This window comes from Musa acuminata, chromosome BXJ3-6 (assembly GCF_036884655.1).
Source record: "Musa acuminata AAA Group cultivar baxijiao chromosome BXJ3-6, Cavendish_Baxijiao_AAA, whole genome shotgun sequence".
Lineage (NCBI taxonomy): Eukaryota > Viridiplantae > Streptophyta > Magnoliopsida > Zingiberales > Musaceae > Musa > Musa acuminata.
The window spans coordinates 1,401,700-1,424,678 of NC_088354.1; the positions used below are offsets into that span (position 1 = coordinate 1,401,700).

Below are 22,979 nucleotides of genomic sequence, written 5' to 3' on the forward strand. Positions count from 1 at the left end.
ATTTCACATATTTTTAAGCTTTTAAAAGGGCCAAGTTAACATGCATTTACAACTATTTTGTACTAAAAATCACTTATATGTTATTAAAGAACGTTTTCTAAAGTTTTGAAATAATTTTTTTTGGAGACAAAGTTACACTGTTTTCAAATTTTTAGGTTTTTATTCAAAAATAGTGTAATTTAGGTCTAACTATTTTAGAAATATCCAAAATTTCACAAAACATTGGAAATAATATATAAGACCCAAATGATCATTTTTCATTTTTAATCTTTTAAAGTAAGAATTTTCATGTCATTGTTGAGACAACCTAATGGTTAGTGTATTGTTGCAATATTAATCGATGTAAGGGTTGACTACATGTTTGAGTGTCTTATAAATTATTTAATGTAATAATTTTTTAAAACATATGGTCATTAATTTTTTAAATCTTTGAAAAGCTCAATTTGTACCTTTTTTCAATTTTGATATTTAAAATGAATTTACAATTACTTTAGGCCAAAAACTAGTGAATATTACCGTCGTATGTTATCCAAAGGAGTCGAGTTACATTGTTTTTGGTTCTCATTTACAAACAATATTTCTTCATTAAAAAATAATGCCAATTCAGTCAACTATTTCGAAGCCATCCAGGATTTAATAAAACCTTAAAAACATTTTGTAAAGGCTTGAACAATCACTTTTTCTATTTCAAACTTTTAAAATAGATATTTTCAACTTTCAAAATAGATATTTTCACTGATTTTAGTCCTTAAAACATTTGTGTCAATTTTTTAGTATCGACTAATTTGAAAATAATTTACAATCACTTAGGCCAAAAATCACTTGTAAATTATTAGAAATTTTCTTTCTAAATTTTAATTAAAAAATTGGATACTTGAATTACAATGTTTTTAAATAGGATTGGACTATTTTTTAGTCCTATTATAAAAAATGTAACCTCAGTTTCACTCTATTCAAAAAATCATTAGATTCTGTTTCTCTTATAAATTTGCATTCCTCCAATAACTTTCAATTATATTTCATCTCTTGTTCCTTAATCCTTCAGTAACTTTCGTTGTCTGACAAGCATAAAAAAAAAGGTGTATCTGTCTGAAAATTGCAAAGAATTTTGGTAAACTTGTATGATTCATAGAGGTTTATCCATCACTCTTCTCCTAATCAAGCTTACAAAGTCTTAACTCATATATGAAGATCTTACTCATATACAAAGAATTTAGTATGACTCTAGATAACACCTTTTAACACTAACTCGGATAAACTTTAGATTATGTTCCAACATTATGTAATTTATTTTACAGGTTGAATAAACATGGAATGAATGAATCTCAGGGCTACAAGTATTTTGTTTTGCGTGCACAAAAAATAGCATTATCACATGGATATGAAGTCATCAATTGGTATGAATTCTACATCCGGATGAATTGTATGTCCTTGGTTGTTTCTGCTCTAAAACTTGTGTTACTTGATGAACAGGGAAGAGACTTTCAACAACTTTGGGAGTCAACTCAGCCCAAAAACTGTGGTTCATAACTGGTATTTTTTCTTGATCTGTCATGTTTGTTCTAATTGGTATCAAGCAATACATATGCTTTCAAATATGTCAAATGTAAGTTCTCATCATTAATGATAAAACACACATCAAATGTTTTTTTAGGATATACACATAACATCTATACAACAATTGGTACCAGGAATCCAATAATAATGAATATATATATATATATATATATATATAATAATAATAATAATAATAATAATAATAAATCACTAATTTGTGCGTTGGTCTCGTGGAAACGTCTTCAGGCACACCGAGCACCGGTGCACCCTGCCGCCGCCGGAGGCCGCCGCGGTGGCGCTTGCGCTTGCCGTGGAAGAGCCCCGAGGCCGAGGCTTCCTCGACGCCGCTGCTAGGTTTCCGATGGCTGGTCTTGTGCCTGCTGGTGCGACCCGAATCCCTCCCCGCTAGGTTTCCGATGGAGAACCGTTCCGTATCAAATCTGAAAAAAAAAATGAAGCAAAAAAGAAAAAAAATATTGTGGCATAATAAAGTAGCCGAAAAAGGAAAGTTTTACATATAACACAGATTTCATTCCATTCACAGTATCCACATACAAACACAACCAATATACATTATAAAATTAAAGCGCATTCATAACACTTAATTACACATGCACGGGATAATATACATAAATAAAAATATTAATCTAATACTTAATTATCTTAATGATGATAGTTAATGGGATCCTAAGAAATCTTCTGTAATGTTGCAACAATACACAGACTTCTTTAAAATCCCTATTAACTATCCTAAATAAGATAATTATAATAAATAAAATTAAGATAACTAGAATCGTACCCTTAGTCATATCTCACCGAGTACTATTTCATTTGGCCATAGTCGGTCTTGCAGAGAACCATTTTATAGACACTCGGTGGACGCACTTCCTCTCAAAGCCCATCCGTGAAGTGATGGTGACTGCGACAGCGATAGCGACGTGAGCAAAGGCTTGTTCTCCGACAGACGTGATACGTCTCTGAACGTGAACCTTGTGGTCGACACGGCATTCGCTGCCTAGTGTCTCCGCAGACGTGAAACACTTGTTCTGCCGACCGACCGCAAATGTTCACCCGGTTAACGCCTTAAGCCAGCGTCGATGGGATCCACATGTTGGTCGTATGGGTCCCGTATCATTCGCCAACGGTCATAAGTGATCCGAGACGTCGTCGTCTCTGAAGAGGAACCTCATGGTCATACAAGTCTCCGCGGTCTCACCCATCGCGCGTGGGGTCCGTGATCCCTTCCACCCGTGAACTCCGTCACGTATACAACAGGGCGTGGAGGACCCCGCTGCAGTGTTTCTCCCTTTGTCCTCTCACTATGCTCGATCACTTAGTATGCAGCAAGCAAAAGAAGAACAAACAGAAACACGCCGCTGCAGCTTGTGTCTTCAGATATGTATGTCTTTCCCAAGTAGGAGAAGTAAGTGATGGCAATGGAACTTCTCTCTTTCTTCAGAAAAGAGTAGTTGGCATGAATTGAAGGGCATCAATGGTGGGTTGAGAGATAAGAGATGGGAAGGGTAAGGTATGGGGTTCGGTCAGTAGTTGGGACGAGGTGCGGAGGTGCGGTTACTCTCTCCCTCCCTCTTTTTATATATAGCAGCAGCTCATAAGTCACAGAGAGAGAACAGAAAAAGACCAGATTGAGAGAGAGAAAGAGAGCAGTGTGCATATACATAGCTGTAAGAGAAGCACAGGAAGAGGGGTTGAATTTCCAAATGGAAATGGCAACTATGGCTGCGTGGTCCCTCTGCTTACTTCCTGTGTAAGCAGAGCAGGGCAGCGTGGCACGAATAGCGCCATATATTATGTAATTTAGATGCGAGCTTCGCCCTACAAGGGAGCTGTGTGGACGGTAAGTATGGGTAACGGCGCATCATCATCCTTATGGGGCGGATGTGTCACGCACCACCCAATTAATAATGGTGATGGTGGGTGCACATCGCCTGGGTGATGGTGATGACGGCGAGATGTAGGCAGATGCGAACCATGTAGCTTTCGGTCTACCACCATGGTCGAACTAGCCCATTTCGATCGACTCCCAGTGGTGGTACCTCCGAGTCCCACATCTTTCCACCAATTAGAAGATGATGTTCCCTGGTAGGTGCCTCTGTCGTGACGACGGTTGTTTTCGTGTGGGTTAGGCGGCGGACGGCGACGCGTGGGGGGAGCGGAAGGCGGCGGGCTACCATGGGGTGCACTAGGATCGCCATGTACGCGTACCCCGCCCCCTTCTCCTTAGACCACTCCTCCAGCCTCTGCACCAGCTTCAGAGCGATCCCCCTTCGCCTAAGGAAGCCACTTGATTAGATTAGTATTAAATATAATGATTAGTGTGGTGGGGGAGATTAACGGGTGGTGAGAGTCACCGACGAGAGGGGGAGACGCGGAGGTCGAGGAGGTAGGCCACCTCCCCATAGATGGTGGCGGTGTGGTGCAGCAAAATGTTTACGGGTCACAGTAATTTCAGTACACCAATATTATTCGTTAAACACTATCAGATAGTGTCACGTTTTGAACACTATCTAGAGAGCTATATCTTTCATCATTATAGGCAAAACACTATCACCGAATTGATGGGAAGACAAAGTCCCATCTCTAGAGTGTTATAGGATAAGCAAAATGACACGAGCGTGAAGTCAAATGGACGCTGACAAGGTCAAGGGACTTGAAAATCGAACTCGATCGGGATGAAATACTTAGCTTGTAAGTAATATAGGAGTGGTGCACTCATTACTAAATCATAGTCATGTGAGTTTTTTTTATTTTAAGTCTCGACGGACCTTTGTGTTGATGAGAACTACCTCCCTTAACAAAGGAGAGGTTAGGACCTCCTCTCCTCTTGAGCTGTTGAAAAGCGGAGCGTGGACCTCAATCGTCTAACGACCAATAGATCAAAAGAAGCCTGTACAAGAAATAGGAGATATCACAACTTGAGGAGAAAGAGCAGAATGGTGGTAGATCGATCTGTTGTAGAACTGACGCCAAGACTACAAGGGACTCGAGAACTAATTCACTCTATAAAAAATCGGGACAAATTAGAGAAGACTTTTAATAAGGCCCTAGAGGCTTAGATGAAGGAATGAGCCTCACCCACATGATAAGAGGGTCTTTTACTTCTTTTGATTATTCACGCCTACATTCATCTCGAGTTATTAACTTGAGTATCAAAAGGGTCGAGTTGAAAAGCCTCTCGTGACCTCGATTTTCATGTTAGAAACACCTCATGAGCTCGATGTTTCTACCTTTGAGGCATCTCGAATAACGTTGCTCATACGAGCCCGGATCACGTCGAGCTGATTAAGATGTCAACGACTCTTTATCCTAACACTTATAATGATGAATAAATAGTTTCTTGTATAGGTAATTTTCATATAAATATTTTATTTTGATGTTATTATATTGTTTTATTAAATGATAGATATTCTTGGTTGAACAAGACATAGCATGTCTATCTTTGGGACACGAAGACACAAATGAATGTGTCGTTGAGATTTCATAGGTTAATAAAAAATAGGCAGGATTAGAGGAATAATAATTTCTAAAAAAAAATTAACACAGTAAAATAATCACTTTCTCATAAACCTTTTTTATGAAAAAATTGAGTGTAGCGTTAGCTTTAGACCTAACCTCATTTTTTTTAAAGCTCCTTTTATTTTTTTACTCTATACCCAAAAACACAAAACCAATCGAGATGTGGAAAAGAAAATGTGTCACCACACCGTTACGATAAGTGAATTCCAATTTTGAGTATTTGTTGCATGCTTCTTTGTCAAATGTTAATACGAAGGACATTGTAGAATTGTTTATCGAGATTAAAAATTTTGGTTTTGTTGCTCCATATACAAGTGATGGGATACATTTCAGCTTATCTTCTTAATAAAATCAACATGACATTTTTAATCTTTTCTGTAAAAAAAATTGAGATTGACTAGGTAGAGTATCTATTTTAACAATTGAAATAAAGAAAATTATTTTTTAAACAACTGAACAATGAACAATAATATCCCTTCTACAAATTGAGTGATCAAATTCAATGATAGTCTTAATTGATCACGGGACAACCTTTTACAATAACTCCCGGTGCGGTAGGACAATGAGCCAAGGGGCAATGGTCATCCATCTCTAACCCCCACCAATCTGGTCCATATATACCTCGAAATTGAAGAAAAAGAGTAACAATAATCGTCAAAAAAGTTGCTCCAGAATCCAATCCAGCTGATAACACATAATTATAACGTGCCCACCATCCTTTGAATCTTCGGAAGACAAAGTAGTTAAATATCAAACCAGTTATGAACCATGACCAAACGTTAACCGGAGTGCCAGGAGGCACGATGGTACCAACACTGAATATAACCGGCCAATTAATTAGTTTTATCCATGTTTTTTCTGGGTATACACGCGACAACATCCACACTCCCACTGGTGCAAGGAATCCAATAATAATGAAGATAAAGATGATGGAGTACGTGCCATGAGGATAGAACATTCTAATTGGACCTATAACACCCCATGTAACTCCTATAGCGAATGACCTTCTTTCCCAAGGGCATGTCCAAGGACTTCCCTTGGGCAATAATTCTGGATAACATATATTTTTCACCGAGTGTAAGACCCACCATCCAACGCTGAAGCTGGTTACACATGCTAGTATATTACCTAGAATCTATATACAAAGAAAAACATATAGGATGGTAAATATAATATAATAATATTAGCAAATTCAAAATCTGGATTTGCAAAAATATGTCAATATATGGTACATAAATTGTGATGTATCTTAATGTAACAAAGTGGTCCAGAAAATACCTGTATCAAGAACATTACTTTTGGAGGAATCTTCATGTAATATGCTCTCTTCATATCCATAGTAAAATATTTTGCCGTATTAATTGCAGTAGAGCCGTATGTTGCGAATGCAATATTTGCAATAGGTTTACCCGACTGCAAGTACCCAATTATGATCTCTAATAAAAGTTTTATTTGAAATTCCTGCAATATAGTAATTATAATTATTATATTAAGCTGGATTAGAAGAAAAATGTTGACAACGTTGGGCTACAACCATATACGAGTATACGATGACTCAATATTCATCTTACCGAACTAGTAGTAGCCATCATGACACCCACTGGAAGCAAAAATATGAACACCAAGGCACAAGCTAATAGAACTCCCCAGTAGCGAAGTTGAAGTTGATCGCTAAATACTTCACATACCAAGATGGCAAAACCCATCATGGAGAAGAGTAGAGAGTAGAACCACCACCGGGGAATAGACTCGTAATTTTGTTTCATCAACCTCGTGTGAACATCTTGCATTTGATGCCGATATGAATCGACAAATTGTAGCCATATCGATCTGCTTAACACCAGAAGAGAACTATCTAAAGTTATCACTACCAACGAACAAGATTATAACATGCAGGACTAAAGTAATTATTTCAACTATAAAAACAATAGCACACTAATTGTACCAAAAACAAACATTACAATGAATATTTATTTACAAGAAAAAAATAGTTACAGTTCCTACCTCCCATAGAAGAGAGCAACATGAGAGATGCTTGACGTAAAACAAGCCATGGTAAAACCATAACTACACATAAGGGAGGCACTGAAGTATAATTTCGAATAATTGTTATATGCTTCTTCGTTGAATGTGAGTGACTTCTCATCTAAAACCCGGGACACATTGTAAAATTGCCCATCGATGTCAAAAATACTTGATGAAAAAATAGGAAAGCGTTTGGCATCGTAAACATTATTCCAATAAGATAATGGTACTAGAACATAAAGAATAAGAATGAATCCGACCATCATGTTGACCACCACAAATGCAGGAACTGCCAGAGGACTGTCCATGTAGGATGACATGGTCATCCAATCCAACGCAAAAGAGCCTATGCCTAATCCATTGAATCCAGAACCTATTTGCTGCGCAGTTATCGAGTCTTTCCATATCCAACAAACGAACGATAGAGCCGTGATAGAAGGAAAAAGGTAAACAGGAACAATACTGTAGGTAAAAATTGCAACGATGACTATGATGAAGAACTGATATCGTGACAATTTTCCCTTGGCTCTTTTCTCCGGCTCGTGTAATGCTCTACGAGTGCAAACAACGAAGACATGTTAAATAAATTAAAAGTTTCTTGTCTTTTGCATTGTTTACGAGGAGAGGCACGCCACCTGTAGAAGGCGACGTCTACTAGAGTCGAAGGCCACCACATATAGGGCGAGTGCACTAGCAACTTCATGAATATGCCAGCAAACCCATATCCGAGAAACTACACACCATAAGCCATTTTAAGTTGTCACTTCTTCAAAGGAAGTAGGGAAAGATCAACTAGAATTAACTAAAACATTCGAAGAATTTAGCACCATATTATTACTTTTTCTAAAGAATAACTAATGGTTTTTTTTTACACCGATTTCATGATAACAAAAGAAATCACCTGAATCGATAGTACCAGCAGTATGGCCGGCAGTAACGGGATATCCTTGTGGTAGAAGATCTTGGATATGGTTAATATTTCAAAGCCGACAGAAGCACTTACCGTGCCGGCCAACATGGTGGTCGCCACATGTTCTTTCAAGTTGAAGGGTCCCGGATTCAACGAGAAACTCCAGTTTGTGTATGGCATTCTTATCACTTTGTTCGGTAGCATGTTAGCCATTAGTTTCCCAGCAATGAACACCATCATGTTGATGCAGACATGTGAAAAATAGAACATTTGCTGTCGGTAAAAGGATAATGCTGCACTTACGGACCCGAGGATGCAAATGGGGATTCCGATAAGCCATGTTCGGAATGTCAAGACCTGCAATGTGTTATCATCTGTTGGTGGGACTGTCAACCGAACTTGCTCGATCGGAGAGTCATCCAGAATCGAACCTGAAAGAAGAGGAGAGGGAGGAAGAAAATGAAAAAGAATCATATAAGGATGACAGTAAGAAGTCAAAACGAAAGATGTCAGAGCATATCACCTTCTTCATCGGCCATTTGGTAGGACTCCTAGTAGAGAATAAGCTGTATATTGAGCAGATTTAAAGGATGAAAGCATCTCTAAATATAGTGGAAAGGATTAATTGTCCAACCATTAATAGAAAGAGTTGTGATTCCGTTGCCAAATATACTTTTATTAGTTTTAAAGGTGTCGGTGTGGCTGTGATAGTTAAGGAATTAAATCTGTCAGTGATCCCAAAAAAAATATGTAAAAAATCGTGAACTGGATAGTGGGAATATTCTATATTAAGTGGATTGGCGTTGGTACATTATTGCTTTCAAAATCTTTTTTCTCTTTTTCTCACCTGGTTATTGATGGCAACGTGAACACCGGAATGACTGACGAGGAAGAAAAGGAGAGGAAACGAGGTGTGAGGCGATTGGGAGAAGATATTGGTTCATGCAAGCTAATATTTCATTCCTCATAAAGGTGTGAGGCGATGGGGAGAGCAACGAGGTCTTTTTTTTTTTTTTCTTCTAACAATTATTTTTTATTTATTTACACACACGTTTCCCTGTGCCTCGAGCTCGCCCCCTCCGACAATGTCATCGCCGCCGCGGCAGTGCCGCTGCCGACGCTCCCGTCGTTGCGGCACCTCTTGTGCCCCCCAGCGCTTTCCCCAAGGGAAATGTCTTCTGGCACCCCGAGCACCAGTGCACCCTGCCGCCACCGGAGGTGCTTGCGCTAGTCGTGGAAGAGCCCGAGGCGAGGCTTCCTCGACGCTGCTGCTAGGCTTCCGATGGCTGGCCTTGTGCCTTCCCAGGGCCTGGTACGACCCGAATGCCTTCCGTCTGGAAGGCCTATACTCGAGCTTCATCGGTGGTGCCGAGTCGGAGGACAACAATGCCAGTACTGGGCCCTCGTCCGAGGAGGTAGAGCGCCCCTCCTTTGTCGGTGGGTGATCGAAGCAGAGGGAGAATCACGTATCAAACCTGAAAAAAACATATTGTGCATAACACAGATTTAACCTCCTTGTTTTATTCCATTCATAGTATCAATGTACAGAGTAAAACGCTTAATCACAGTCATATATTACAAAATTAAAGTACAACTCTAAGAAGTTAATCACACATCCCACTAGATAAGATAACCTAAGTTAACAAGGAGGATTAGATGATAATAAACTACATAGTGCCATTAACCGACGCTGGATTTGGAGGACAACACGGTAGTTTTTCGGCACAACAGTCTTTACCTTCGCACGCTACTATTTCACAACTCGTACTCGTTGTTGTACTATGAGTACCATTTTATAGACAATGGTTCGACCTACTCCCTCTCAAAAGCCAGCCCACCCGTGAGGTAACAGTGCTAGCGACAACGACGTGAGCTACTTCATGCGATGCGCTAATGTTCAGCGTCGGTCCTATGGGTCCCGTATCATTCGCCTCGCCAATGGTCCTATTGATCGGAAACCTCGTCGTCTCTGAAGTGGAACCTCATGGTCGACAACCACCACGTCGTCTCCATTGTCTGCCCACGTCGCGTCCGGCAGATCTCGTACAAGCAGAGACAGCCACCACGAGACGTCCACATCGTCGCGCGACAACAGAGAGGGATTCACAGTAGCAAGCGCAAGAGCAAGTAGGATGAGTGAGCCTGCCCTGTAGGTCTAGTGATCCCTCACACCCACCCGTGAACTCCGTCACGTGCACAACAAGGCGTGGGGGACCGCGACTGCCGAGTGGTGGCGGCGTGCGAGCCGCTCCAGCGGGAGATGCACATCCACGGCAGTGCCCGGTCCACCGCGCGGAAGGTGCCGAGGGAGGGAGGGCGGGTTGACGAGGACAGCGTCGATGCCACGGTGTCCTTCTCCGTCGCCATGAACACGTACTCCGCCCTCTTCTCCTTAGATCACGTCTCCATTGTCTGCCACTCGATTAGATTAGCCTAAGGTGCAATCCCCCATGCCCTGTTACGGAGTTCACGGGTGGGAGGGACCGACCTACGGGACAGGGCCCACGTGCGGGCGTTAACGGGTGCGTGTTCACGGGGGAAGGAGGGACGACGAGGAAGTATTAAAGATAGTGATGATATAGATATAAAGAGGAATAACCTTTGTATATGAACAAATACTAGAAGACCATAATACGCAGCAGAATTAAATGTAAGCACAATCAAACAGAACACCAAGATATACGTGGAAAACCCCTTCAATGTGAAGGGTAAAAACCACGGGGCAAACTAGAGATAATCCACTATGAGAATAATGAATATACAAATCTCAATCTCTTGCCCTAAATCTTAGCAACAACCACAAGAGAATAACTGGGATACAAGGATCACGTCACTGCCCACAATATCTAAAACCTCCCCAAGTAATCACAGCAAGAGTCTACTGTAGATTTGATCTAACCTGAGATGAGAACACTGCTAGATGATTGAGAACAGTCTCTCTGCGTTGTCCTTGTCTTCTTCCCTTTCTTTCTCTTCCATTTCTGCCTTGTTCTCCTTCTTCTCTTTGGAATCCCGTGGCTGTTCCTTCTCCCATGTTACTGCCCTATTTATGCCTTTTTCTGCCTCTAAAACGCAGCCACCACACCCCCTAATTTCTTCTATTTCTGCCTCTATCTACGTATATACGTATATAGAGATACGTTATGTATATACATACATACGTATATAGAGATATGTTACGTATATAGAAATATGTTAATCGGGGAGGGATGAAGAGAGGTCAATGTAGCACGAATAGTGTTAAAAAAAATTTAGATAAATAATAAAATATTTAAAAATAAGTATTAAATTTATTTATTTTTTATGTGAATTAAAGACTCATTTTTTTAGGACAATATATAATGTCTCAAGTTATGTTTTCAATCAGTCCATGACTAAAAAAAAATTGATGGAATTAACTTACTAGAAACTCTATTCAAATTATACATAACTATCATCATAGCTTTCTATCACATTGAATCGGGTACAAAAGAATAATCAATCATGCTCTTAATCATATCCATAAGTATATAATTTCATCCGATTGATAATAGAATTATAACATAACCATCACTCTTTGGATCTTCGGAAGATGAAGCGATTAAATATTATACAAACAATGAACCATGACCAAATGTTAATTGGAGTGACAAGCGATACAAATGAACCAACACTGAATATAATTAGTCAATTAATTAATCTTACCTATGTTTTTTTAGATATACACATGACAACATCTACTCAACCATTGGTACAAGGAGTCCAATAATAACGAATATATATATATATATATATATATATATATATATATATATATATATATATATATATATATATATATATATATATATATATATATATATATAAAATAAATCACTAATCTCATTGGGAAGAATCATTCAAGAGAAATCAATAAAATTGTTTTGGTTTTATATCAAACAATAGCTCAAGAAAAAGTCAAAATCATTATGATGATAGGTGAAATTTACTAAACCGTATATAGCTTACCAGGATATAGAAAACAGTTAGTTCTCGAAACATAATTACATGAACTTAGAGTAGATTTATTGGGTTTAAAAAAATCAAATAATGTGAATGAAGGGATGGTCATCACAAGAACTTGTGTCTATAGATTGAGTTAGATGCTTCTATCTAAATTGGGCAAATCGGATGTACATATGACTTCAATCGATAGATCATACTTAAACTTTATTCAAACAAAATCGTAAGAGACTTTAACTGTAAGTTCATACTTAAACTTTATTCAGACAAAGTCGTAAGACAACAATCTTACCATGATATGGATGTTCAAATCTTAATATATCTTTTCTTCATGATAAACTACACTTAATTCTTATTGTAGATAAGGTAGGCCTTGAGGCACATATTCTTTTAGGAATTTAGAAGTTGGGAAAGCCATTGAACCGAGAGAGATAACAAAGACCTTGTCTTTTAGAGGCATCTGTTTATTCATTTCTTTAGTTTTTGAGATGTGTTCTTGCTACATATAGATAGGCATACTCTCAACCAAATCTCTTGTATTGCTTTTGTTGTGTCTCTAGGGTGATACATGTGACGTATGTATCAAGCTTTTAAGAGCTAGCATCTTTGACTTAGCACCATGTTAAGATCACATCCAAGTACCATTCTCCACCTGCAAAGGCTAATATCCAATTCTTATCATGATGCTTGTTAATTATCAATCTTAGAAAGAAACTATGCTTCTTATATATAATCCCTTGTTTCCTTATTGAGTTTGTGTAGCACTCCGACGAAGTGGTCGAAGCTACTTATTGAAGAAGCTGAACTCTCTAAGTGGCACACATACGATTTAATTCAAAAGCAAAAGCGAGGAAGTAATGGATGAAGAAAGAAAATCTGAAAGAAGGGTCATGATAGGTTGTTCAAAGGACCCCTTCACATGTTATGTACTAATTTACATCAATAAATATGTATGTCTAATTTTACACCTTATGCAAATACTCATGTTCGCGTTTCTACATATTCGCTTCACTACAAGAGAATAAATTGAAATAATTTTTTTTTATTTTAGTGGTGCTGAGAACACTAATGTTGTGGGTATCCCTGAGGGTAATACCGAGTGTTGAGTGTTATGCGGTGAAAAGTTGCATTGACTAAACTTGATGAGATTTATAAATATGCATTTAACTCTCATTTATATGGGTGAAATGTTGTATTGTTAAACTCGATGTGATTAGTCATTTACAGTCTTTTAGATTTGTATTGTTAATCTCCATGATAATTTAACATTTAAAAATAATAATAATTCAAGATTAATAAGCGCATAGTCTGTGGGCTTACTTATAATGATAAATAAATTCCTTCCATGGGTTTAGTTGTAATGATAAATAAATAGCTTCTTGTATGAATAACTTTCATATAACTCTTCCATTTTGATGTTATTATATTATTTATATAAATGACAATGATATTCTCGGTTGAACAACATGAACGACATTTTCGAGACTTGACGACACATAGATGAAGGTGTTTTTTGTTGAGATTTCATAGGTTAAGATAAAAAAAAGGCAGGATTAGAGGAACAAGATACAATAATTTCTAAAATTTCTTTAGCATTTTAGCAAAATAATTACTTTCTCATAAACCTTTTATATGAAAATTTTGAGTGTGGCGTTAACTTTAGACCTCACCTCATTTGTTCGAGCTCCTTTTATTTTTTACTCCATACCCAAAAACGAGATTGAACAAGCAAAAGTATCTGTTTTAACAACTGAAACAAAACAAATTATGTTGTTTTAACAACCGAAACATAAACAATAACATACTTTCGACAAATTAATGATAGTCACATACCGGTCGATCAAATTTATTGATCATCTTAATTGAATACGGGACAACCTTCTACAACAACTCCTGGTGCTGTTGGATAATGAGCCAAGGGGCAATGGTCGTCCATCTCCAAACCCCACCAATCTAGTCCATATATACCTCGAGATTTAAGAAAATAAATAACAAAAATGGTCAAAATAGATGCTCCGGAATCCAATCCAATTGATAACACATAATTATAATGTGCCCACCATTCTTTGAACCTTCTAAAGATAAAGTAGTTAAATATCAAACCAATTATGAACCATGACCAAACGTTAACCATAGTGGCAGGGGGCACAATGGTACCAACACTAAATATAATTGGCCAATTAATTAGTCTTATCCATGTTTTTTCTGGGTATACACGCGACAACATCCATAATCCCACTGGTGCAAGGAGTCCAATAATGATGGAGATGAACATGTTGAAGTATGTGCCATGAGGATAGAACATTCTAATTGGACCTATAACACCCCATGTGACTCCTAATGTGAATGACCTTCTTTCCCAAGGGCATGTCCAAGGACTTCCCTTGGGCAACAATTCTGGATAACATATATTCTTTACTGAGTATAAGATCCAGCATTGGATACTAAAGCTAACCACACATGCTAGTAGACCACTTGGAATCTACGTGTAAAGAAAACATATAGGATGGTAAGTATAATATAATAACATTATAGAATTCAAAATTTGGATTTGCAAGAACATGTCAATATGTGATACATAAGTTGCGATAAGTTGCGATGTATCTTAATTTACAAATCTTTTCAGATAGTAGCTAGATGAGGATATAACACAGTGATCCAGAAAATACCTGGAACATTACTTTTGGAGGAATCTTCATGTAATGTGCTAGCTTCAATTTTATGATGAAAAATTTTGCCGTAATTAAGTGCAGTAAAGTCGTATGTTGTGAATGCTATATTTGCAATAGGTTTACCTGCAAGTACCCAATTATGATCTCTAATAAAAGCTTAGTTGAAAATCCCTGCAATATAATAATTATTATATTAATCTGGATTAGAAGAAAAATATTTACAATGTTGTCTCAATAGGATGTGATTTTTTTTGCTCCAATTCGGAAGCCAATTGAGGGCTATAAATACTCCTTATTTCTCAGCTGATTGAGAATAGAGAAATGATAAGAATGGGTGAAATAGCTTACAAAAGTTGAGAGTTCACTTCCATCGTTTCTAAGTGTAAAAGTGTGTAAAAGAAGAATGAGCCACTTGTGAAAGTTCTGTAAAGGGGTGATTGATCAATGCCCTTCAAGAAAGATCAATAGTCGAAGCCGGTGACCTCATTGGAGGAGGTATCAGGAGTGGACGTAGGTCAAACGATTGAACCACTAAAAACTTAGCATGTTCTCTTCTTGGTGCATAATTTACTTTTGTTGCATTCTACTTTACTTCATTGCAAATTGTCCAATCCCCTCTTCTCTACTCACTTACAAACTTATTCAAGTCAAACGTCTTTCCGAAATGATTTTCGTCGAACTAAATTTTTTCATCGGACGAAGTTTTCCGAAATCACTTAAATTTGTCGTTTCTATCCGATGCACTAATTCAACCCCCCCCTCTCTTAGTATCATTCTTGATCCTAACAATATTGGGTTTAAAAAAATCAAATAATATGAATGAAGGGATGGTCATCACAAGAACTTAAGTCCATAGATTGAGTTGAAGTTGTTTCTATCTAAATTGGGCAAATCGAATGTACATTTGACTTCAATCGATAGACTATACTTAAACTATATTTGGACAAAGTCATAAGAGACTTCAATCGATAGATCATACTTAAAGTTTATTCAAACAAAGTCATAAAAGAAAATTCTTACCATGATATCGAAGTTAGAATCTTAATATATATTTCCTTCATGGTAAACTACACTTAATTCTTCTTGTAGATAAGGTAGGTCTTGAGGCACATTCTTTTGGGAATTTAGCAAGTTGAGAAAGCCATTGAACTCAGAAAGATAACCAAGATCATGTCTTTTAGAGGCATTTGTTTATTCACATCTTTAATTTTTGAGATATGTTCTTGCTACATAAAGGAAGTCATACTCTAAACCAAATCTCTTGTATTGCTTTTGTTGCATCTCCACATCACTAGGGTGATACATGTGACGCATGTATCAAGATTTTACAAACTAGCATCTTTGACTTAGCACCATGTTAAGATCACATCCAAGTATCCTTCTCCACCTACAAAGGCTAATATCCAATTTTTATCATCATACTTATTAACTAGCAATCTTACAAAGAAACTATGCTTCTTATATACAATCCCATGTTTCCTCATTGAGTTTGTGTAGCACTTCATTGAAGTGGCCGAAGCTACTAACTGAAATCCCCCCATCGAAGAAGTTGTATGTTGAGTGCGGTGTTAACTTTAGACCTCACCTCATTTGTTCCAGCTCCTTTCATTTGAGATTGAACAGGCAAAAGTATTTGTTTTAACAACTGAAACAACGAAGACATGTTAATTAAAAAAATAAAAAGTCTCCTATCTTGTGCATTGTTTACAAGGAGAGTCACGCCACCTGTAGAAGGAGATGTCTACTAGGGTCGAAGGCCACCACATATAGGGCGACTCCACTAGCAACTTCATGAATATGCTAGCAAACCCATATCCGAGAAACTACACGCCACAAGGCATTTACAATCGTAACTTCTTGATCGGAAGTAGGGAAAGATCAATTGGAATTAACAAACTAAACCATCGAAGAATGAATAAATCATCGAAGAATAACTAACTAACTAAATCATCAGAATTCAGCACCATATTATTACCTTTTCTTTATAAAAAAATAAATAAATAAATAATAAATTTATTTTAATACCAATTTCTCGATACTAGAAGAAATCATCTGAATCGATAGCACCAGCAGCATGGTCAGCGGTAATGGGATATCCTTGTGGTAGAAGATCTTGGACAAGAACAATATTTCGAAGCCGGCAGAAGCACTTTCCGTGCTGGCCAGCATGGTGGTCCACATGTTCTTTCAAGTTGAAGGGTCCCGGATTCAACGAGAAACTCCAGTTTGTGCATGGCATCCGTACCACTTTGTTTGGTAGCATGTTAGCCATTAGTTTCCCAACGATGAGCACGATGATGTCGATGCAGACTTGTGATAAATCGAACATTTGCGGTCGGTAAGAAGATAATGCTGTAATTACGGACCCGAGGATGCAAATTGGGGAGTCCGGTAAACCATGTTCGGAACGTCAAGAACTGCAATGTGTTATCATCTGTTGGTGGGATTGTCGACCGAACTTGCTCGATCGGAGAGTCATCCAGAATCGAACCCGAAAGAAGAGGAGAGGGAGGAAGAAAATGAAAAAGAATCTTAAAAGGATGACAGTAAGAAGTCAAAACGAAAGATGTCAGGGAGGGGCATGTCACCTTCTTCATCGGCCAAATACTCCTATTAGAGAGAATAAGTTGTATATTGAGTAGATATAAAGGATGAAAGCATCTCTAAATATAGTGGAAAGGATTAATTTGATGGAAACAGTTGTGATTCGGTTGCCAAATATACTTTTATTGGTTTTAAAGGTGTCGGTGTGGCTGTGATAGTTAAGGAATTAAATATGCAAAAAAATCGTGAACTGGATGGTGGGAATATTCTTCTATACTAAGTGGATTGGCGTCGGCACATTATAGCTTTCAAAATCCTTTTACTTTTTTGTCACCTGGTTCTTGATGGCAACGTGAACACCGGCATGGCTGACGAGGAAGAAAAGGAGAGGAGGAAACGAGGTGTGGGAAGCACGGGATTCGGATTGGGGTGGAAAAAAGACAACTAGAATCGCACCCTTGGCCATGTATCTCACAGAGCAACTATTTCACTCATACTCGGTCTTGTACAGAACAGACAGTCCGATTGCAATGGCTAGTTCTCCTCTGGGGCTGCTTTCATTCCTCTACGGCGGTGATCTCCGGTCTCCAGTACTGGAGTTGACTCGCTCATGTGGGACGACAGGTCTCTGTTTCTTGAAAGCCAGCGGGCTCTGCACCTCCTCCTCTTCCTTCACCGCCGCCGCCACCCAACGCTTGACGTCGTCGAACTCCGAGTCCGGCGACGCTGGCACGTTCAGATAGAACGGCATGTGCCTCGAGCTCGCCCCCTCCGACACGTCATCGCCGCCGGGGTAGTGCCGCTGCCGACGCTCCCGTCGTTGTGGCACGTATTGTGCCACCCAGCGCTTGCCCCAACGGAAACGTCTTCAGGCACACCGAGGGAGCACCGGTGCACCCTGCCGCCACCGGAGGCCGCCGTGGAGGCGCTTGCGCTAGTCGTGGAAGAGCCCGAGGCGAGGCTTCCTCGACGCCGCTGCTAGGCTTCCGATGGCTGGCCTTGTGCCCGCCCAGGGCCTGGTACGACCCGAATGCCTTCCGTCTGGAAGGCCTGTACTCGAGCTTCGCCGGCGATGCCGAGTCGGAGGACAACAATGGCAGTACCGGGCCCTCGTCCGAGGAGGCAGAGCGCCCCTCCTTTGTCGGCGGGTGATCGAAGCGGAGGGAGAATCACGTATCAAACCTGAAAAAAAGAAACAAGCAAAAAAAAAAAAAAAACATATTGTGCATAACAGAGATTTAACCTCCTCTTCATTCCATTCATAGTATCAATATACAGAGTAAAACGCTTAATCACAGCCATATATTACAAAACAAAATTAAAGTACAACTCTAAGAAGTTAATCACACTTCCCTAGTAAGATAACCTAAGTTAACGAGGAGGATTAGATGATAATAAACTACATAGTGCCGTTAACCGACGCTGGATTTGGAAGACAACACGGTAATTTTTCGGCACAGCAGTCTTTACCTTCGCCAATAAAAAACATTAAAATAATCATTATAAACAACATAAAAATAAATAGCATCACACCAGCCATCCTTCGCACGCTACTATTTCACAACCCGTACTCGTTGTTGTACTATGTGTACCATTTTATAGAGAATGGCTCGACCTACTCCTTCTCAAAAGCCAGCCAGTCCATCCGTGAGGCGACAGTGCTAGCGACAACGACGTGAGCTACTTCGTGGGATGCGCTAATGTACTGCAGGTCTCGTGAGCCTGCAGACCTGCAGGTCTCGTGAGCCTGCAGGAGCCTGCTCTGCCCTGCAGGCTTACCTGCAGGTCTCGTGAGCCTGCTCTACCCTGCAGGCTCACCTGCAGGTCTCGTGAGCCTGTCCCGTGAGCCTGCTCTGCCCTGCAGTCTCACCTGCAGGTCTCGTGAGGTAGTATTTGATAGTTTGTAAAGATCAAATGTCAAGAAATGACCCAAAAAGAAAGTTAAATCAGTGAAGTAGTATTTGATAGTTTCCGTTGTCTCTACAAGTTTCAAGTTTGCCCACCACTGACCATGATGACTAAAAAGAACATGTTGAGGCATAAACAAATGAGGTGCTATTACAATTAACAGGAAATGTATGAGCTTTCTTGTGTTAACTTCATCACCCCCCCCAAATGGACAAACCTGAACTTGAAAACCTTAGTGAAATCTGAAACATTAATCAGGAATTAGTCATTCATCTAACAACCATCATGAAAGATAATCTAACTTGCTTTTCTAAACTAAAAATATCATGAACTTTGAGAATAAATTCTTAGAAAAGAAGTCACATCAAAAGTATCAATTCACTGTATTGTATTCATCCAATATTATCAATTGCAGATATGATCAAACTCTGCTGTTAATCTTGTAGAAAGTTCTGGCTTTATTTGTCAGGTGCCTCTGGGAACCTGATTATTATGTGTGGCTAGTCTTGTTAACATCTAAATCACTGAAACCGTATTGTATTAGATGCAAACAGCAAGAAGAAGAAAATTTACCAGAAAGAATTCCTTCAATTACTTTGAATGTGAACTCTTTACTGACATCAAGTGGTTCTTGGCATTCAGCTGAGGGCCACAAATCAGGATAGCCCACACCCCTACAAAAGATAATTTATAGAGTTTTATCTGGGTTGTGTAATCACTCCCAACCCAATTCACAGAGAAAAATCAAATAAATTGAAAAAGAATATTGCATTGCAGAAAAGAAGACATCTTTGGAGATGCAGGCTATGATCACCAAGAGCAGTATGAGTTACTATAATAACAACATGATTTCTTTTAGTTAAAAATTCAAGAATTTTTAAATCCATACTACAAAATAAGAGCTAAAAGGCCTTTGGACTTTATCTACCATGAGAGAGCATGGCCGGGCACATCAATCTCAGCCAACACGTTTACTCCCCTTCTTTCTGCATACCTGAAAATATTCATGTTTAGAAGTACAAAAAGGATTCAGTCATGAAGAAACTAAGAAGCACCATAAAACTCATACTGATATATAAATTACAGGTATACACATATGAACCATTTAAAAACATACACAAGTGCAGATGATAATTTATGCATGTGAGGCATCATACAGGAGCTTTTGTCCCCAATTCTTGTCACCAGAATGTATATTCTTAGGGGTTTGTTCAATGTTCATCAGAGCAGAGGGTCATATGTGCCACTAATATATGTGCATGACCACAGAGAAGAAGTAGGCCTGCTTAGCATGTAATTAAAACTTAAGTATATTTTAAGAAGTCTGATCATATGTGCCACTGATAAATGTGCATGAGGGGATGATGCAGATACACTGACAACAGTAGTGTGATGGAGATTATATGGGTCATACATTGCAAGAAAAAATATTTCAACTGATGAAAGGAAACTAGACATCACATAAGAAAAAATAATTACTTTCTTCTTAGTTCAGATGTCTGTTACACTCAAATATATCTGTATGCAAACTTTTTGTCCTAAAAAGTCATATGCCTGTAATGATCTAGGTATAACCCTAGCATATTCACCATCTCTTGTTGAGAGCTAGGTACAGATGGCTGGTTAATGATCAGATCTAGGCCAGTGTGACAATCTCCAAGAACAAACATACCACAACCTTGAAAAGGATGCTTAAGTAGCCATTCATTGCTTACTGTGCGATTTCAAGAGCATCAGCCTTAGTATCTCGCTCAGAGTAGGAGTATGCACCAGCCCACAGTCTTGGATATGATGGTATCTCCAAGGGGAAGGATTGCTTATCCACCGCGCGGCTCGCCCGCGCCAGCCTTTGCCGCCACCGCCCTGCCCCCCTGCCCCCCGCGAGGACGTGTAATCCCCGGATGCCATTCGATTAGATTAGTATTAAAGATAGTAATTAGTGTGATGGGAGAGAGGCTCGTACGTCGCCACCGCTCGGCAGCCGCGTCGTTCACGGGTGGGAGGGATCATCACGGGACCTGCGGGGTCCCCACGCCTTGTTGCGTCGTTCACGGGTGGGAGGGATCATCACGGGACCTGCGGGGTCTCCACGCCTTGTAGCGTCGTTCACGGGTGGGAGGAATCATCACGGGACCCGCGCGGTCATTCACGGGTGGTGGCAGGGATTACGGGCGAAGGAGGGACGGCGAGAAAGGTGCCGAGAGGCGGCGCCGATGTCACGGTGTCCTCCTTCTCCGGCCCGCTAATCATCTCCGCCACCACGGTGTCCTCCTTCTCCGGCCCGCTAATCATCTCCGCCACCTTTATTAACATAATGATTGTGCTTCTTCGCATACACATACGCATACTTACTGAGGAGAATAAGATCACAAAAGGATGTCCAAAGTGCGTTAACTCAGAAACAGGAGATGATCGGAAAGAATGGAACACAAAAAGAAAAAGAAAAAAAAGAGAAGGAATACGGACGAGCATGAGGAAGGAAGGGGAGTGGCGGACATGGCAGCGCTGCTGTACCCCACCTCCCACATCTGCTCCCCCCGGGTCCCGCTACGCGTCGTACCCCCTGATCACCACGACCGCCATAAACTCCACCATCCTTATATGGCGGCCAATTTCTCCCTCTGTCCTCCCACTAGGCTCGATCACTTAGTATGCAGCAAGCAAGAGAAGAAGAAACAGAAACACGCCGCTGCAGCTTGTGTCTTTCCCAAGTAGGGGAAATAAGTGATGGCAGTGGAACTTCTCTCTTTCTTCGGAAGAGAGTGGTTGGCATGAATTGAAGGGCATCAATGGTGCTGCAAAAGAAGAAGAAACAGAAACACGCCGCTGCAGCTTGTGTCTTCACATATGTATGTGTCTTTCCCAAGGAGGGGAAGTGATGGCAGTGGAACTTCTCTCTTTCTTCAGAAGAGAGTGGTTGGCATGAATTGAAGGGCATCAATGGTGGGTTGAGAGAAAAGAGATGGGAAGGGTAAGGTATGGGGTTCAGTCAGTAGTTGGGACGAGGTGTGGAGGTGCGGTTACTCTCTCCCTCCCTCTTTTTATATGCATAGCTGTAAGAGAAGCACAGGAAGAGGGGTTGAATTTCCAAATGGAAATGGCAACTATTGCTGCGCGGTCCCTCTGCTTACTTCCAGTGTACATAATGGAAATGGCATAGCTATTCCGTTCCCATGTCCATAATAGCATGCTCGAAGGATGTGACGTGTATGTACATTTATACGTTCATAGGCATACGTTAATCAGGGATGAAGAGCAGGAGCAGGGCAGCGTGGCACGAATAGCGCCACATATCATGTAATCTCGACGCGAGCTTCGCCACAAAGTAAGTAGCGGGTAATGGCGCATCATCATCCTTATGGGGTGTATGTGTCACACACCACCCAATTAATGATAGTGATGGTGGGTGCACTTTGAAATTATCAAATATTTAGAATAACTTTGAAATGACTAACATAGTTCTAAATTATCATCATTTTTTTATGGTATCAAAATAGGTGTTTTCATAATTTGATTCCTTTCAATTTTGAATTTGTTTTGTTTATCTAATTTTATCAAATTTAAGTTAAATTTACGACTACTTCGGCCAAAAAATCACTTGAATATTATCTTAAAATGTTTTCTGAATTTTTATCCTTTTAAAACCTGGATCATACTATTTTTGAATGAGATTATACTATCTTTAGGTTCCTATTAAAGAAAATTTAACCCCAATAAATTTTTTTTAGGAAATTTTTAAAAAAAATTATAAGCTCAAATAATTATGTTTCTATTTTTAGTCTTTAAAATAGGTATTTTCACTGATTAAAGCCCTTAAAAGATTGAATTTGTCATTGTCTAAATTA

At 39.5% G+C, this 22,979-nt stretch overlaps 2 protein-coding genes across 8 annotated transcripts; both read right to left on the bottom strand.

The window, feature by feature from the left end:
• Window positions 1-6,558: 6,558 nt before the first annotated feature.
• LOC135641089 (oligopeptide transporter 1-like) lies at window positions 6,559-8,477 on the bottom strand. The gene is made up of 3 exons (XM_065156127.1): window positions 8,021-8,477; window positions 7,755-7,852; window positions 6,559-7,671 (listed from the first exon to the last, which is right to left on the bottom strand). The coding sequence occupies exons 1-3, from the start codon at window positions 8,297-8,299 to the stop codon at window positions 7,095-7,097; spliced, it is 954 nt and encodes a 317-aa protein (XP_065012199.1). The 5' UTR covers window positions 8,300-8,477; the 3' UTR covers window positions 6,559-7,094.
• Window positions 8,478-13,830: 5,353 nt separating this feature from the next.
• On the bottom strand, window positions 13,831-22,176 carry LOC135641090 (beta-hexosaminidase 3-like). 7 transcript variants are annotated; one of them, XM_065156133.1, is made up of 6 exons: window positions 21,601-22,174; window positions 21,098-21,485; window positions 20,850-21,005; window positions 20,063-20,128; window positions 19,708-19,808; window positions 13,831-13,978 (listed from the first exon to the last, which is right to left on the bottom strand). In XM_065156133.1, the coding sequence occupies exons 2-6, from the start codon at window positions 21,142-21,144 to the stop codon at window positions 13,869-13,871; spliced, it is 480 nt and encodes a 159-aa protein (XP_065012205.1). In that variant the 5' UTR covers window positions 21,145-21,485; window positions 21,601-22,174; the 3' UTR covers window positions 13,831-13,868. The 7 variants fall into 7 exon arrangements, 6 of the variants coding, with proteins under 6 accessions (XP_065012205.1, XP_065012202.1, XP_065012203.1 ...); XM_065156130.1 differs by lacking the exon at window positions 13,831-13,978 and adding an exon at window positions 17,629-18,408 and having other exon boundaries at window positions 21,654-22,174; XM_065156131.1 differs by lacking the exon at window positions 13,831-13,978 and adding an exon at window positions 17,629-18,408 and having other exon boundaries at window positions 21,631-22,174.
• Between the last annotated feature and the right edge of the window lie 803 nt (window positions 22,177-22,979).